Raw genomic sequence first — 19,397 nt, 5'->3', positions numbered from 1 at the left:
TTACCACTCAGAAAGGTTATGTTTTTTCATTATTCCATTAATTCAGGTCAGTTCGAATTACTGGCTATTTGTGTTTATGGTAAAAGTTTAAGAAATCAATTTTTCACAGAATCAGGAGTGAAAGAAGTAAGGAAGAAGAAAACTTTGATGCATCAGTCTTACATACCCTTGGCCCTCTTGGTCCTCGGCCTCCCTTTGAACCTTCAGTTCCAGGTGAGCCAAAGGGACCCTATGAAAACACACATGGTTCTCTCAACAGTCATTGTATTATTCTCTCTGTGCTCTATATCATATGTTTTGTACATGACCATGCAACTAGTTTAAACAACTGAATACACACCTGAATCCCATGTACACCTGGAGGACCACTGCCTCCTTGAGACCCTTTTGGGCCTGGTTGTCCCTGAAAAGACAAAAAAAAGATGATGAGTGAGGTATAAGAGTTCATACGACTTTTAAAATCTGCGCAGATTTTAAAACGCTAGACATCATACACTTACCAATTTTGTAAACAGTCACAAAGGAAAAACTGGGCGTCATACACTAAACGACTGAGGATCACACACTACTAGACTTTAAAGTCATTCCGATCACTACAAACTCACACAGAAGCATGTGCCTTGTTGCTAAGAGACATGTGACAAATGAAAACAATGTGTGTTCTAAAATCGGCAGAAAATATTAAACAAGTTTGATATCCTCGAATGAATGGAATCATAGTCTGTAGCTAAAGAACGTGAGTCTGTGAAAATCATACACTACATGATTTTCTATGAAATCTGTCAACTCAAATCTGCAGTCTGCCTCTGACTGTTGGCAACTACACTGTAAAAAAAAAAAAAAAAAGTTAAGCCAACTTAAAATTTTAAGGCAACCAGCTTCAGCAGATTTTTGAGTTTTCTCAACTTGTCGTTTTAAGTTTATACAACAAAAATTTGAGAATCTCCCACAAAAATAAGTTGAGCAAACTCAAAAATCTGCTGAAGCTGGTTGCCTTAAAATTTTAAGGTGGATCAACTTTTTTTTTTTTTTTACAGTGTAGCATCAGCTTCTCCAGACTGTAAATCTGGGGAAAATCAGGGCAAAAGTTGTGTAGTATATTTTTAGCCTTAACATTAGAAATCTCTTATCTGCGTGTTTCTTTTTAAATAAGGGTGAAAAGTTCCAGTTCTCACCACTTGTCCAGGGTAACCAGGAGGCCCTTGCTGTCCAGCGTCTCCTTTTTCATTTGAAGATGCACCCTATACAGATACACACATTTACCATTACCACATTACTACAGCAGAACAGAATAGATTACACATTATAATAAATGACACTTACAACAACAATAACAATAATAATAATATAATTTATATTTGAATAGTATATTAGAATTGAAATTAATTATAAAATAACAGAACAGATTTAATATAATAAAAAACACAATGATAATAATTATTATTATTCTTTTTATTAATTAGAATACGTTAGAATTAAGAGTAGATTAGAACAGACAATATTAGAAAAGAATGAAATAGAATAAATTAAAATACAACAAAGTAGACTAGAACAGAAATGAACGGAACATATTTCTATGTATATATTTCAAGCTACATTACCGGCAATCCTGGAATGCCTTTTCTTCCTGGAGCACCCTACAAAACACACTGAGAAGTTATCTGAAGGATAAAACTTCATAACTCTTATTTAATTCATTTTTTTCTCTGCTGATGAAGGATATCCAAGATTTATCACACCAAAGTACAGATACAAATCACGACCATTATGGTACAACACACTAAAACAGGAACTATTCAAAAGTTGGGATCAGTAAGATTTTAATGTTTTTGAAGTCTCTTGTGCTCACCACAGCTGCATTCATTTGATCAAAAATACAGTGAAAAACAGTAATACTAGCCTAGATGTTGTCGCTTTGACAGAAAGGATTCTACCTGTGACCCAGAACAAGTTTTTAATCCCTTCTCACTGTCGGACACCAACGTCTTCATCATGGAGGTGTGAATCCTTGCAATCCAGTGTGTGTCAGGATGGCTCTGGTAAACTCTAAATCTCTTGTAAATTTTTTCATCACCTCAAGCAAACTGGATTTTTTTTTGTGACTGAGACATGGTTGAGTATGGGGGATACAAGCCCCTTTTCTTAACTTGTGCCCTCAGATTGTTCTTTTCTGAACTGCCTAGATTCTATGGCAGGGGCGGTGGGCTTGCATCTGTTTTTAAAAGCAGTTTTTGTTGCCGATCTTTAAAGACTGAATTGTTTTCGAGTTTTGAAGTTCTCTTGTTTCAGCTAAATATGGATCAGTTAGCCTCGCTGTGGTCTATCGTCTTCCAAATCCTAATAAATCATTTTTTAAATGAGTTTGCAAACTTCTTAGGAGACATTGTTCCTAAGTATGATTGGCTTTTGATTGTAGGGGACTTTAATATTCACATATGTTGTGAATTAAACTCCTTGCCAAAGATTTTACTAATATGACTGACTTTGTGCTGATGTATTTTTTTCTTTGATCTCTAAAGCCTTGATTTGAGTTTTTCTGATCATATGCCTGATACATTCACCTGCTCTCTGCCAAATCAAGTTTAAAAAACTACGAGGGTTTCACATCAGATTCAGAAACTTTTAGTCCATCTGCTCTTTTCAAGGAGGCTTGTCCCTTTCAAATTTCTTTCATGTTGATGAACATCTTATGTTGTTCAATTCCATCAGTGATGACATTGAATTCTGTGGCTCCACTAAGAGAAAAACAGTAAAATTCTAAAGCTGAACCTTGGTTAACCAACACCACACTTGTACTTAGACGGGTTTGTCTTAGAGCTGAACGAAAATGGAAAAAAGACAAATTACTAGTGTTTCTTTTTAAATATTACGTCCCGCATTAGATACCAAAAATCAGTTAAAGTTACAAAATCTCACCACTTCGCTGACATTATAGTCATTTTTACATTACTGTTACTTTTAATTCACTTCAAGCTATTATCAAGCAGCTTAAACCTACCACATGTCTGCAAGACATTATTCTGACACGTTTTTTGCTGCAGGTCTTTGATGTTGTTGGGCCTAGCATTTCAGCTATAATGAATAAGTCCCTTTTCACAGGTGTTGTTCCCAAATACAGTGGGGCAAAAAAGTATTTAGTCAGCCACCAATTGTGCAAGTTCTCCTACTTAAAAAGATGAGAGAGGCCTGTAATTTTCATCATAGGTATACCTCAACTATGAGAGACAAAATGAGAAAAAAAAATCCAGAAAATCACATTGTAGGATTTTTAAAGAATTTATTTGCAAATTATGGTGGAAAATAAGTATTTGGTCAATAACAATTTCATCTCAATACTTTGTTATATACCCTTTGTTGGCAATGACAGAGGTCAAACGTTTTCTGTAAGTCTTCACACACTGTTGCTGGTATTTTGGCCCATTCCTCCATGCAGATCTCCTCTAGAGCAGTAATGTTTTGGGGCTGTCGCTGGGCAACACGGACTTTCAACTCCCTCCAAAGATTTTCGATGGGGTTGAGATCTGGAGACTGGCTAGGCCACTCCGGGACCTTGAAATGCTTCTTACGAAGCCACTCTTTCGTTGCCCGGGCGGTGTGTTTGGGATCATTGTCATGCTGAAAGACCCAGCCACGTTTCATCTTCAATGCCCTTGCTGATGGAAGGAGGTTTTCACTCAAAATCTCATGATACATGGCCCGATTCATTCTTTCGTTTACACGGATCAGTCGTCCTGGTCCCTATGCAGAAAAACAGCCCCAAAGCTGTCCACCCCCATGCTTCACAGTAGGTATGGTGTTCTTTGGATGCAACTCAGCATTCTTTCTCCTCCAAACACGACAAGTTGAGTTTTTACCAAAAAGTTCTATTTTGGTTTCATCTGACCATATGACATTCTCCCAATCCTCTTCTGGATCATCCAAATGCTCTCTAGCAAACTTCAGACGGGCCGGACATGTACTGGCTTAAGCAGGGGGACACGTCTGGCACTGCAGGATTTGAGTCCCTGGCGGCGCAGTGTGTTACTGATGGTAGCCTTTGTTACTTTGGTCCCAGCTTGCTTACCTATTGCAGATTCAGTCTTCCCAGCCTGGTGCAGGTCTACAATTTTGTTTCTGGTGTCCTTTGACAGCTCTTTGGTCTTGGCCATGGTGGAGTTTGGAGTTGGACTGTTTGAGGTTGTGGACAGGTGTCTTTTATACTGATAACGAGTTCAAACAGATGCCATTAATACAGGTAACGAGTGGAGGACAGAGGAGCCTCTTAAAGAAGAAGTTACAGGTCTGTGAGAGCCAGAAATCTTGCTTGTTTGTAGGTGACCAAATACTTATTTTACCGAGGAATTTACCAATTAATTCTTTAAAAATCATACAATGTGATTTTCTGGATTTTTTTTTTCTCATTTTGTCTCTCATAGTTGAGGTATACCTATGATGAAAATTACAGGCCTCTCTCATCTTTTTAAGTGGGAGAACTTGCACAATTGGTGGCTGACTAAATACTTTTTTGCCCCACTGTACCTAACCATTAAATCCTTGCTTAAAAAAAAAAATTAATAAATAAAAATAATCTTGACCCAACCATCCTCTCCAATTATAGACCTGTATAACTTCTTTTATTTCTAAATTATTAGAGAAAGTTGTTTTGGAGCAACTGCAGAGTTTTCCGGAGCTAAATAGCATTTTTGAAGAATTCCAATCTGGGTTTAGAAAATATCACAGTGCTGAGTCAGCTTTATTTAAAGTTTTTAATGAAATTTTGTTGACTGTTGATTTAGGAGATTCTGTGGTACTCTTACTCTTAGACTTGTGTGCGGGTGAAGGTTGTGCTCTTAATTGGTTTAAGTCCTATCTGAATGATATAACTTTTTCTGTTTGTCTTGATGGGTTTTCATCTTCTGTTTTGGATTATGAAGTCCTTCAGGGCTCCATTCTGGCCCCTGTTTTGTTCTCGCAGTATATGCTTCCTTTAGGTACTGTTCTTTCTAAACATGGGGTGTCATTTTACTTTTACACTGATGACACAAATTTATTAAAGAAAGGCTTAAGTTCGTTATCAGCATGCTTTTCTGATATTGATTCCTGGTTTCTTAAAATTTTTGGCATCTTAACAAGAGAAAAACTGAGGTTATTGTGTTTGGGCCCACAGGTGTATCAGGAGCTTTTGAAGGCGACCCGGGAGACTTGGTCCCCTATGTAAAACTTCCTGTGAAAAACTTGGGTGTTATTTTTGACTCTGCCCTCAAATTTGATAAACAGATAAATGCTGTATTTAAATCTTTTCTTTTTTTTTCAATTAAGATCATTGTCTAAGTTTCTTAACATTTGCAGAGTTTGAGAGAGTGATTCATGCGTTCATTTAATCTAGACTTGACTATTGTAATTCTCTTTGTATTGACTGTATTTAATTTTAGTCATCTTCAGATGGTTTAAAATGCATCAGCCAGACTTTTGACTTGAAATTGAATCATATTTCCCCAATATTACACTCTTTGCACTGGCTGCCGATTTGTTAAAGAACTGATTTCAAAATTTAGTTTTTTGTTTATAAAGCACTGAATGGATTAGCTCCAAAATATCTTTCTGATCTTTTGAATCTAAATGACTTCTAGATCATTAAGGTCATCTCAACAAAGATTGCTGATGGTTCTGAGATCTAGTCGAGTGGTGGCCGAGCTTTTTCTATCAACAAAGACTCAATAAGATAATATATGTTTACTTGAATATTGCACTATAAAATAATGTTTACTGGAGCATTGCACTACTAACTCTTTTGAACTATGCGCTGCTTCCCACAAAATCTCTCTTCTGAACAATTTAATGTAAAAAAATATATTTCCTGCACAATTTCATGTACAAATATCTCTTTAGCACTATTTCATGTACAGTATTTATGTAAAGTTCTTGTACAGTCTCAGTTTGTGTATGTGTAGTCAACTAGGTATAGTAGTTATAGTATTTATAGTATATGTATAGTCAGATGGTTAAACTGTTGTATAGCCCTATTGTGTTTTTTGTTTTTTTTCCCCATATTTGCATTGCTGTATGTGTATCTCATGTCTAACTAGTATGTAGCACCGTGGTCCTGCGAGACACGACATTTCGTTCCACTATATGTCCACACATGTAGCAGAATGACAATAAAGCTCAACTTGAACTTGAACTTGAACTTGAAAATTAGGGAATAGTCTCCCTTTATCCATAAGATTAATCTGAATATAAAAATAAATTACAACCGGTAATACTCACAGGATCACCATTATCTCCAGGACTGCCTGGGGGTCCAATAAGGCCCTGGTCACCCTGACAACAAAACACAGTCATAACACACTTTTACTGATACTGGTCACACATCGGATAATTTTGTTATCACAGAGAAAAATAGGGTTATAAATCTGATATGTTTCTCTTATTTGGTCACTTGATTCTCTTTCTTTAAAGTTCTTAATCAGGTATTTTTCATCAAAACAGTTAAAGTGAGAATAATTGGTGACATTAGCCAAAGAGAATGTCGTTTCAGATGGGAAGCAGTAACAAGTGTGTCTGTGTCAACTGCACAAATGTGTCAGTGGTGTTTAAATTAACAACATTAAACATACAGTACATCATTAATCACAACTGTAAATGTGTTACCTTTGAGAGAAAAAAAAACAAAGTCGCATGAGAGGATTTTACCACAGTTTGTACACATAATAACCAAAGACAAATGTAATTTACAACATCTGATTTATGACACATTGCTACTGAAACAAAAACACTCCGACACTATAGAGTTAACATTTTTCAGAAAAGTGTAAACAAGGAGGCTTACGGGGAGCCCAGTATCTCCTCTGTTGCCTTTTGGACCTAGAATTGTGCTGTCTATTCCTGGTGCACCCTGTTAGCGTAAACAGAGAATCGTATACAGACAAATCAAGTCAGGCTGTTAAGACTCCAAAAAACAGCTACTTAAACACAGAGGAAGACCTACAGGATCTCCTCTCACTCCGCGGTGTCCCTTAGGTCCAGGACTGCCTTTGAAACCCTTCACACCCTAAAAGACAGAAATAGTACTGTGACAAAGCCACTGGGTTGTTTTTAATTGTTTCCTGCTTATATTAACAGTGATACTGTGATAAGTAAACTGCTGTGATCGAACAAAACAGGCGTTTATGATGTGTGTGTAATAACGTAGTTACAGCACTGCCCAGGTCTCCTTTAGGTCCTGGAAGCCCATTTAGACCAGCATCACCCTGCACACAACAGAAACATAATACAGTGAATCAATTAAATAGCTCAATAACTAATTTAATTGCAATGCGGTGCTCAACTGAGCAGTTTCATAGGTCACCTATACTGGGTTTAATTTATTGCAGTGTTTGGAAGCCAGCACTTTAATGATATTCCTCAATTTTATACTACATGGTATGGAAGGTATAACTTTATATTTAATGAAATTTAGGATTTTAATTCTGAGATTTTCAAAATCAGACATGACAGTAGTTGTATTTTCACGCATATTTGAATTGTGTGTATGCGTATTATTAACTTTTTTGCATCCAAATAAGTGTCTGTTACCAAAAGTGATTGCTTATGTGTTGATTTACATGCACAAAAACAGAAAACAAGACTCAAACTGATTTATACAGAACGAATGCCTGATTTTCATCTAGATATCAATCTTTTTTTCTGTACATTTTATATTTCTCTGTTTTTAATATATTTATTTTATATTTCAATATAGTACAATCATTTTCGTTTATAATACTGTGACTGTAAGTGTAGAAAAGAGGCAGAGGAGAGCAATAAAGATGTGACCTGATCCCCATTCACTCCATCCAGCCCATCCTCCCCATGTTCTCCCTGTCAGACAGAGGTCAAAAGGGTCACACACATTCATGTTTATGGAAGTAATCAACAACCACTGAACAAATAAAACTTGTATGACCCTAAAATAACATCTGCAGCTTGGAAAAAGCAGACCAAAACCTGCCTAATGAAAACAGTTAACTTAAGTGCAAAAAAAAAAAACATCATTATTCTTAATGAGAATCTGTTAGCACCTTTTAAGTACAAATTTTCACATATTTTAACCTGTTGATGTGTAAAGCAAGTAAAAAATAATTGCAAAAAAATTGTAAGTCTTAATATCTCACGCAATTTTGCATCTAACGTAAATTTGAATTGTAACGTTTATTTTTTAAAACGAGACAAAGATACAAGTTTTTAAAAAAATTGTTTACATTGTTTATGAGGTGTAAATTGTGGCTGTAAAGAAAACCTATAGTGTATGGGTCATTCCACGAAAACTGTGCCTGTTGTGTCCCTAAGAAATAATGAAACATAGTACTATGTATTCTTTCATCAATGTTACATCAAATTAAAGTCAATTAAATATTATTTTAAATAATTTAAATAGCATTTATGCTGATAAGGGTAAGGTTTTAGGCCTGTCCCTCACTATGATTTGTCTTTTCAGTAGGATTTTTAATTGGCAAAATTAGGGCAAAATTATATAAAAATCACATTTGCATATTGTTCTAAATACAGTCTCATTGTTAAGCAATGTTTTTGGCATTAATATACAATTTCTATAAAATATAAATCATTTTATTGGTGTCCCCTGATATCATGTCAGCCCTGTTACCCTCATCAACAACCCTTGTAAAATAATGGTGCATTCAAGTTACATCACTTCTAGGAGCTTACATCATCTCTTTTCCAACACTTAAAACATAAGCATGTTTCTCTCACTCCTCTAGAATGCTCTATTTTTGATGATTTATGAGGTTTGACTGAGGGGGGAACATCATGCAGTGTCAATACTGGTACCACTATTAAAATGTAAATTTAAATAATTATTTATTACATTTAATATAATCAATTTCTACAAGTAAAATCATTTCAAAGTGTACAATGTGCTTTTGTGAACTTGACTATTGAAATCGTCAAACCTGTTACTGTCAGCCCTGTTACTTTTCAGAGTAGGAGGTCTTGACATGTGGGTAACAGGGATGACAGATTAGGTGTTACCTTGTTTTTAAAGATTGTCAGTGTAAAATGCAAACATGTTTAAAGGTCACCCTGGGTGTATTATTGAGCTAATGCCTATATCATTCAGAGTGGGTGGCATATGGGCATCAGTTACATTTTTTGTTACTATTGTTGTATTGTTACTATTGTTGTTTTTAATGACCAGGGTCAGATGATCCGTCTCAATAAAAAAAAAAAGGTTTATTCCATTGTCAATAATCCATCCATGTAAATGTATTTACAAACAAGAGCAGCAAGGTGACTGCAGACCCTCATCATCTTGCAACGTTCAAGAGAGTGAATCCAAATTTCAGCATCAAGACCAATTTCTCAGAAAGACCAAGATCTGATAAGCTTCCTTGCCTAATAATTCAACCAGATCAGTATATTTGAAGTTCTGTGAGGGGACACAGACAAACAAATGGAACGCATTATCTAATTACAATAACCTTAAAACATTAGATATCTTAGAAATGCAATGTGGTAAATCAACAATGAACTGACGGTGACTGAAAAATTGATTGTTTACTATTGTTATACAACTATGCCAAGTAAGTGCAAAACAATATAATGCAATTTAAAATGGTAAACCTTTACAGTATTATGTAAACAAATATCTGCAGTGTGCTCAAGTATGTGTGTACTGTCATCCCTGTTACTCTGGTCAGTCCTGTGACTATGAAGCCAATCCTGTTACTGTCATTAATTTCATAAAAATTGTAAAAAATTATATTTGATACAGCCTTCCAAGTTTTTCCATTGTAACATTAACTATATTTTATTTTGGAAAAAAGCTCTTTTTTTAATATCCCTCTTATAAAAATATATATTTTTCTTAATTGACATGTGGTCACCCTCCAAAATTATAATGTTCTTGGTCATCTAAAGGACAAATATAAAAAATATTTTTAAAAATCCAAAATCTGAAACAATCCCAGTGAAAAGAGGGACTAAAATGCTGCTCGTATATGTGAGAACTATCACATAGTTCTAATTAAACTATAGTATATAGTTACGCTGTGTTGGTAACAGGGTTGATAAAAAAATACCAAAACATGAGATATAAAAATAGTAGTAAAATAATAAATTGCATAGTCTTAGATACACAATACAGTTTCACAATTTACATTTTAAGGTATCTTCGTTTCATGGATATTTTAAAAATGTTGATTAAACTTTTTATATTTTTTTATTTTTCCGAGTGGAAAAGGCACCAATTTTGTGGAATTACCCATATATTTCTCTCCGAACAGTAACTGTTTAAGCGGGAGCAATAATAGTGCTAACAGCCAGTAAATAGAATAATAACTTCTTACTCACTTTTTTTCCAGTGTAGCCTCTCTGGCCCTATTAAAATAAGATTTAAAATCATTTATTTTATTAAGAACAGCTGTAAAACAATCTCATTTGGTTTAACTGTCTTCATGTAGAGAAACATTAAACACTGACATAAATATATCCTAGTCATGCAGTTAGTAATAATCATGCAGGTAGCATATACAGCAGGGGCCCCCAAACTTTTTTCTGTGAAGGCCACATAATTTTTCCTTTCTCTAATGGGGGGCCGGGTCGGTCTGAACAGAAAATTACATGGGCCGGAGTGACTAGTATTACTGTGGAGAATTTATTATGATTTTAAATGTATTTATTATGCCTCCTAATGCTAGAATAGTTTATTATTTTGTTATGCACCATACAGACAAATGATAATTACTTTTCAAGAGATATATAGCCTATTAAAAGAGCATTATTATCATCATAATGACATTTATTTTTCATATTTAGTGCAAATGAAATCAAAACATTTAATTACTTAGGCATATTAATTAGGGTGAACTGTGGGGCTTGCTTCTAGCTGGTGAGAAGTCCAATGTCAGGTTCCATCCAAGAGGTGAATCAGACAGTGGACTTGTAACGGGGGGTGAGACCACTTTCCTCCATTTCTCTATTCATGCATCCTATAAGCCCCCTCGATGCGCCAACCATACTAGGAGCCCCGTCAGTAGTGATGCTGACCAGCCTAGACCAGTCTAGACCCAGCTCTTCCATTGTTTAGCACACTTTACCAAAAATATTCTCCCCTGTCATAGTGCCTTTTAAGACTTTGTAGGGCTACCAGCTCCTCGGACACTTCAAAGTTTGAATTAACTCCGCGAAGAAAACTTTGCAGCTGTGCCGTGTCCTGCACGTCATTGCTCTCATCCAGTGCTAATGCAAAATATTCTAATTCTTTCACTTTCTCCTGCAGCTGGGCATATACATTATCGCCCATTTCTTCAATTTGTCTGGTGATTGTACTTGCAAACAGACTCACCGCATTTAAGACGTCTTTCTTATCGGGGCACACCTCCTCCACAACAGCATTCTTACCATGGGTGTAGTTTTGGTTTGAACATTGGGGGGGTTGAAGTGGACCCCGGGTCATGCTCCCTCTTAAGGTTTATTTATTTGTTTGTTTACTTAAATGTGTATTTTTGTAAAATGGTCTTTTGTGCTATCCACCACACATGCAAAGTTGGTTGATTGTGTAACTGCAATAAAGTAATAGGCTAGTTAACAATTACTTGTTTACATAGGATATATAATGTATTTTATATTATTTAGACACTTGGGCTATAGTTTGACAGAATGTTCTAATTCAACACGCAATGGGAAGTCAATCTAACTTAACATTTTCTTATATTGATATTGTTTATTTCTTACTCCTTAACAGTTCATCAGGCTTTTAATGATTTAATCTATGCCATCATTGGAACATCTGAAGGCCAGGTTTTTCCATCACCCATTGGCTCTTGATTCTGACTTGTACTTGCTCTTATGAAAAAGTACCATAGTTCTTACTGTAGCATTTGTTATAATAAGGCTAGCCTATTAATCATTACCAGGCCAATAATTACTTTTTTATTAATCTATATTGCTGTTATGAGAAACAACAGCCTTCAGAAACAATAGCTACAACATGCCACAGTTGTAATATAAATCTATAGGGAAAAATCCATTCCCATAACAGATATCTATTATAAATTCTACCTGGTCTCATGGCATTTACGTACCTGGGTGCACTTTTTAGCGTGACATGAAATACATACCAATAAGTACATATCACTGCAGTTTCACACAAATTTACAGAGTTGCGATTAATAAAGCGTAATTTTCGCACAATTACTTGAAGAATATCATGCTATGACTTCAAAACAATATTAATATGCTGGGAGATTTGAAAACTGATGCTTTTGAACGTTAGCATCACACACATCCAGCTTCATATCTATGGGTTTTCATAGACGACAAGTTCGTTCGGTAATTCACGGAGTACGGAGATGGATTTAGGAGACGAGAAGCACCGGTTCGAATCCCGTGCAACTACGGTTCGACAAAGCAGTTCAAATCTGCGTAAAAGGAAGTTCAAATGACACAGTTGCATCAGCTAATACGTTTTTATATCAGTTTTGCATTTGTTAACACTATCGGGTAGGTTTATGGCTGGCTTTGGTGTAGGGCATATTTCCAACACAATAGAGCATTAACCTTTAGCGATAGTCCCCGGATATTTGAATTCTGAACCGCAGCAATACGTATCTGAAGCAACGTAATAAAAAAACAGCAATACGTACCAATATCTACGTAATAAAAACGTGTCAGGGTTCACATATTGAACCTGTGTTTTAGCGCCACCAGTGGACACTTGCTAGTTTTGGTTATGATGGGGGGGGGGGGGGTGTACTTGCTAGTTTTGGTTATTGGGGGGTTACCACCCACCACAAACTACGCCCCTGATTCTTACATTTATTGACAAACTCACCGTCACTTAATGGCTTACAGCTGGTTGCAATCAGTTTAGCTTCCTGAAAGCTGGCTCGAACGATGACTGGTTCAACTGGTTTTGGCGTACAAACGTATTCTGCTGATCTGATAGTACACTTTTTAGCTTCCACACTTTGTCTGCTCTCATTTGGCCTTGCAAGCTAGCATACTTTTCTCTGTGGCGGGTTTCATAGTGTCAGTGCAGACTGTATTCTTTGCACACAGAAACGGTTTCTTGACAGATGAGACAAACAGCCGCTTCTTTGCACATGTCACTTTTGGTTAAATAACCTTTCCCAACCATTTCAAGTTTCAAGTTTCAATTTATTTATATAGCACATATAAAACAGCCACATGGCTGACCAAAGTGCTGTACAGAAATTCAAAATAATATAAATAATATAAAAATCAGCACAACTAAACAATTAAAACAGGGTCTCGCCCCAATAATAAAATAAGTAAATATTGTAATAACACAAAAGAAACAGTATAAACCCTTAGAGGACTAAGCAAAACCAAGTAGAAAATTATTTATAAGCCAAAGAAAACAGATATGTTTTTAGAAGAGATTTAAAAGTGGACAGAGAAGGGGCAAGTCTAATCTCTAAAGGGAGGTTATTCCACAACCGCGGCCCAACCACTGAAAAAGCTCGATTCCCTCTGCGTTTGAGTCTGGATTGTGAGACTAAAAGAAGATTCTGATTACGGGAGCTTAAACATCTGGAGGGAGTGTATGGGTACAGCAATTCAGATAAATAAATAGGGGCTAGATCATGTAAAGAATTATATACAAATAAAACTTGAATTATATAGAGCTTACTTGAAACCAAGGGGTACCCAGAACACACTGCTCAACCGGCAACAATGGCGGCCAGATCATCCAGAGAGTCCCATAAATTTAAGTATTTTCGGCCTAAATAATTGATTTAAAAATTAAGACAGTCTTGTTTTGTGCTCTACACAGTCCTGTACATATATATTTGCAACCATGTTCTTAATTAAAACGTTTTTAAAAATCGCTAGTTTGCTACGCTAATGTTACATTGCTGATTTGCACAACAGACTAGTCTTGAATGGACTCCATGCATGTCTACAGTTTTAACTAAACTCCATTAGCAGCGAATTTCGTTTGATATCAGTGCATAACACTACTTGCTTTGGAGACATCGATACGTGCTTTACCGTCCTGTATCACACAGGGACGCCGGAGGAAACCCAGCAGCTGATCCACTTTCGGGCTGAAAACGAGCAGACGTTTCTTAAATCAAAATATGCTGCAAAGCAACTGTGGGAGTGAGTCATGCGTTCAGACGGCATCTTGGAAGTTTTGTGATCAACACTTGTCGCCTCTGGTGACGTAGCAGCCAGCTAGCGACAATGTATGATGATGTAACCGTAACCAAGTGGTGTCTCATTTCATAGGGGTATGTTTTCACCCCTAGCACTTACCACTCGCTTTCGAGGGACAAGGGCTAGGGGTAAGACGAAGGGGTAGGGGAAGGGGAAGGGGTAAGACAGAGAAATGGGATTCACCCTAAGCTGGTTACCTGAGAATTGTCAGAGGGCCCTAAAACAATCACCTCAGTCTTATCTTCATTTAAGGATAAAACATTTTGGGCTAGCCAAAATTTAACTTCATCTAAGCATCTTAGTAAAGAAATAAATGCGGAAGGATCATTTCTCTTGATAGGTAGGTAAGGGTGCATTTGACCATTTTGTTATCTCTTTGAATTTTCTCGCTGGCTCGTGCATCACCTGTTTGATCGCGATGGTACATTATGTTGAACGTACCATTCTGTTCGTGTTTTTAAAAAAAAACAATTAGGCTACATTAATAAATAAGGGAAATTTTAGTTTGAAAGCTAACCTTAATTATTAAATACAGACATAATATAGGTAAAACATATATTTAAAATAAAATTTTCAAATTATGTCTCTGGCATTGTCCAGAGGGCCGGTACAAATGTGGGGGCGGGCCACATTTGGTCTGCGGGCCGTAGTTTGGGGACCCCTGATATACAGTATCTATCCCTAAAAAAATTACTTCTGTCACAGTTAATGTTGAATGTGTTTGAAACGCTGTTTGATTCGTTGATTAATCTTATTTTATCTCCAATGATAATCGAATGTTACATTACCTTTATTCCTCTGTTTCCAGGGCAACCTTTATGTCCCGTAGTTCCATTCTGTCCTGGTGATCCTGGCTCTCCCTGCCAGAAACAAGATGGGAGATTGTTTCCTGTCCTATTTAACATCAGACACATTGCTACAGATTGTCTTTGGGAAAATTACACTTTTAAGTGTTTATTGCACTTCATCTATTTGTCTGTAGATTTCAATCTCAACACATATCTTTAAAATCCCTTTTCCCAAAATAACTTTCCATCTATATTCTGACTGTTTTTACAGAAGGGTTTGTTCAAACATAATTTGCCTTTTTTTATACAAATACTTATTTTATAAAAACATGGTGATATTTTGTCTGGCTGCTGACAGTATTTTCTGATTTATGGAGTGATAAAGAGAAAATCTGCTCTGTAAAAACCTTTGAATATAATATGTAAACAAAATGAAACAATGAATTTTGAATCAGTGTTCAAATCTGGACAGAGGAAAATCCTAAAATCAGATTTCAGTTCTGGAAATGTATGCAAATTATTGCATATTCAATTAGATATTAGATACACACAATCTCGTTTGAATATTTAAACATAACGTTTCATAAAACTTTTGCAATTCTTAATGTAATCAATCAACAGAGGAAGTATGGTGACATCTATTAGTTCATTTTTTTTTTACCATATTAACCTGTGATGTCTTGCCTTAAATGGTTAGTTCACCCAAAAATTAAAATTCTGTCATTAAATCCTCACCCTCATATCGTTCCAAACCCGTAAGACCTTCATTCACCTTCGGAAAACAAATTAAGATATTTTTGGAGCTCTCTGACCCTCCGAAGACAGCAATGCAAATGCAATGTTCCCAGGTCCAGAGACGCAGAAAGGACATCGGTAATATAGTCCATGTGACATCAGGGGTTCAACCGTAATTTTACAAAGCTACGAGAAGAATTGCTGAATAAATTATGTTTTTATTGTTTACTTTGTGCACAAAAAGTATTCTCGTAGCTTCGTAAAATTACGGTTGAATCACTTCTGTCAGACAGACAGCTCTCAGATTTGGTCAAAAATATCTTAATTTGTGTTCTGAAGATGAACAAAGGTCTTAAGGGTTTGGAACGACATGAGGATGAGTAATTAATGACAGAATTTAAATTTTTGGGTGAACTAACCCTTTACACACATGTAAGCTGAACAGTTTCACTTACCATATTACCTTCATCTCCTGGAAATCCAGGATGACCCTTCTGACCAGTACGGCCCTAAATGAAAGAAAAACAGGGATGCTGACACATAAAACCTGAAATTCTATAAGGCATCATTGTTGTGGTTGTTAACCAGTTCATCATTGTTATTATCTGTTGTAGTAATACTGTCGTGAATCATGCTGATGCTCATGCTTCACAGTTGTACCGTATTCCGTTCTGTCACCTCTGAAGTTCCTTGAGTAAACTAGCATTCACCTGAAGCTCCGTTGTTACGTGTTTTTGTTGAACACAACAATCATAGCAATGTTCCTCATGTGAAGGCCATTCAAAAATCATGCTGCCTTTTACATTTACATTTAATCATTTAGATTAGCAGAAGCTTTTATCCAAAGCGACAAACAAATGAGGACAATGGAAACAATCAAAATCAACAAAAGAGCAATATGCAAGTGTTATAACAAGTCTCAGTTAACCTAACACAGTACACATAGCAAGGTTTTTTTAAAATTATATAATAAATAAAAAGAAAACATATAATAGAAAAAGAATAGAGCAAGCTAGTGTCAGAGGCCTTTTTTTTTTTTTTTGCTTTTGTTAACTGTATAATAAATAGAAAACAAACTGTGTTTTTTTGTTGTTGTTGTTTTAAGAAAAGAGACTTTAGAGAGTGCTAGAGTTAGAGGGTCAAATAAAGATGGAAGAGATGTGTTCTCATCTGCTCGGATTGAGTTGGGCAGGTCATTCCACCAGGAGGGAACATTTAAGATACTTTTAAGAGACCCTATTTTAGTTCAATTCTAAAATAGCAATGCATTTATCATTGGTATAACAACAAAATGTGTCAAGCTTAGTGAGAAAAAAAAAATCCATCCAAAAGAAACAAAGAGAGAAAGAATAGTAAATCCACAATATTTATTTTCTACATTATCAGAATTGAGGGGCTTTGACCTTTTGCCCTGCACTTCCAGGGGGTCCTCGTGCTCCAGGAACACCGGTGCATGAACAATACACATCACAGCATATCCTCAATGCCACTGTTTCCTGAGGCGAGAGAAAGGCGCACAATGAATGAAACTGTTTGTTTTTTTGTTGCTGAAGTCACAGGCCATGTATCCAGTCGAATTTTAGGGTATTTTACTACAAATGTATCTGTCACTTGGTAGTATCTTGAAAAATTAAACAGGTGACATTCCTGAAAACTATAAACACAAAAAGTTACAATCCAGACTACTTTAAATATTTGTCCAGCTGCAATGGTTTGTGTCGACCACAATATGTTTTGTGTGGTGATATATAATCTGCCAAGAGCATCTGGAGATCAAAGATGTTCATAATATTAATGTTAATAAACATCAATATTTGATGATTGTACGATAAACAATTTTGTGTGCAATTTAAATGTGGCTTATGAAGAACAAGAAAAATTATTTATTTATTTAATGAGAAAATACAAAATAAAGCTTACAACGCTATTTTATCAAGGGAAATAGCCATGAAAAGCACAAAATAAAATGTTAGTTTCAATACAAGATTTCTTTCAGAACAGCTGCTATTGAACTGTTATATATGTTGCGCAATTTACGTAGATGGTGTAAAAAAAAAAAACACTGCAAACTGCTGCTTTGTTTATTTGAAGTAAACAGCACCTTTAAGCATTGTTTTGCTACTTACAACCTGGTTCATAAGAGCGTTGCCTAAATTTAGCATGCTGACAGTCAGTGGTGTCATGTAGCCAAAACCTCTGCCAAATTCCAGCTGTTGAACGTCCATTATTCCCTCCAAAGACACAATCAACAGTGCGCTGACTCCTAGTTTGCATATTAGAAATAAGCATGAAAGTTTGTAGTTCAGTCGGATTTGTCAAAAGCAAGCAAGTTAAATAATGCACAAGTTACTAAAGTTACTTGACGGTAAAAAGAGAGAGCGAGTGAGTGCGCGCACTTCTGTCACATGATCTTGAATGCTGTTCACTCACTTAGCACACACATCATTTGGATTAAAACTAAATCATAAATATAAAACAAACCAAAATTATAGAGGCAATTACTAACAATATTTATTTTAAACGTCAAGCATACACAACTTTATTTAAAGCGAAAGTGAAGCTAGCAGCCTGTGTGAAATAGCTAGACAATACTGTACATTTGTCTCTCATTTTGCACCAATAAAAAAATATGTGCGCACGCTGTGCATGTTCTGCTTGCTTGACGCTAATTGCTTTATATGAGTGGCTTTGGAAGTCACAGCACGTTTCAAACGTGACTTAAATTTCAGAAAATATGTTCATTGCTGTTACAAGATTTATGTATTTCGAATGGATCTCTGCATTATTACAGGAGAATATCTTGTGATTACAGTACTGATCCACTGCAATGGAACTAAAGATGAAATAGCCTACAAGAGAGCAATAAAATTAACAATGAAAGTAACAAAAGCTTTTACAATACATTTTAGTGGAATTAATTAAGTGTGGAAATAACTGAAGAAAATATCTATTTGCCAAATAAACTGAGCCAGCTAACATTATTTATATTCTTTTGGTTTCTGGACCCAGTATTTTTTTTTAAATTACAGATGTTATGAAAATACAGGTATCAGTTCTTAGTATCAAAGTACCAAAAACAAAAGTATTAGTATCTGCCTCATTCTGGAAAAAGTGGTATTGGTGCATCCCTATCTATGGTTTTACAATTGACACCCAATGGCTGTTCTGCAGCAAAACACAACAATTGCGCATTTGAATAAATGGAATAGCATTTTTGATTGTGACCTGGATGCCCCAGCAAGTGGTCTAATCTCTTGGTATACCTCAGAGAGCTTACATTTTGCCTATATGCAGTAAGTGGATTTAAGCATTTTCAGACATTTCAATGTGAGCAAACAACTTTTAGAAACCACTTGAAAACACTAGAGTGGACAAAACAAAAACACAATTTTCAAATATATCCAGATTAGACATCACTTACCACTTTCCTTAAGTCTCTCTGAATTTGTCATTAAACGCTGAATGTTATCATCAAGCCCATCTGTAAAGATTATCAAAACCTAGACACAAACATACGATTAAATGCCAGGGAATTGTGAATACTGTTTTCTGAGTACCATGAAGTACCAAAAAAATAAAAATAAATAAATAAATTCTATTGTCATTTACAGCCTGTTATAAATCCTGCTGCATAATAGGAAATTAGCATTTTTTTAATTTATATTTTTTTCCAATGATACTCTTACTGATCCAATTTCATCTTAAAGCATC

At 35.7% G+C, this 19,397-nt stretch overlaps 1 protein-coding gene across 1 annotated transcript in view; it reads right to left on the bottom strand.

Moving 5' to 3' along the window:
• LOC131551936 (collagen alpha-6(VI) chain-like) overlaps positions 1-19,397 on the bottom strand; it is a 73,751-nt gene that overhangs the window by 12,281 nt on the left and 42,073 nt on the right. Inside the window, exons 12-26 of the mRNA XM_058795193.1 lie at positions 19,108-19,186; positions 17,813-17,949; positions 17,090-17,182; positions 16,142-16,195; positions 14,952-15,023; positions 10,330-10,356; positions 7,795-7,839; positions 7,176-7,229; positions 6,968-7,030; positions 6,809-6,874; positions 6,247-6,300; positions 1,602-1,637; positions 1,176-1,241; positions 341-403; positions 167-229 (exon numbers count right to left, since the gene is read on the bottom strand). Of these exons, the coding sequence (XP_058651176.1) occupies positions 167-229; positions 341-403; positions 1,176-1,241; positions 1,602-1,637; positions 6,247-6,300; positions 6,809-6,874; positions 6,968-7,030; positions 7,176-7,229; positions 7,795-7,839; positions 10,330-10,356; positions 14,952-15,023; positions 16,142-16,195; positions 17,090-17,182; positions 17,813-17,949; positions 19,108-19,186 (972 nt within the window). The remainder of the gene's footprint in view (positions 1-166; positions 230-340; positions 404-1,175; positions 1,242-1,601; positions 1,638-6,246; positions 6,301-6,808; positions 6,875-6,967; positions 7,031-7,175; positions 7,230-7,794; positions 7,840-10,329; positions 10,357-14,951; positions 15,024-16,141; positions 16,196-17,089; positions 17,183-17,812; positions 17,950-19,107; positions 19,187-19,397) is intronic.

This window comes from Onychostoma macrolepis, chromosome 13 (genome assembly GCF_012432095.1).
Source record: "Onychostoma macrolepis isolate SWU-2019 chromosome 13, ASM1243209v1, whole genome shotgun sequence".
Classification (NCBI taxonomy): domain Eukaryota; kingdom Metazoa; phylum Chordata; class Actinopteri; order Cypriniformes; family Cyprinidae; genus Onychostoma; species Onychostoma macrolepis.
The sequence above is the reverse complement of the archived record's forward strand: the minus strand, read 5'-3'. Positions and strand labels throughout refer to the sequence as shown.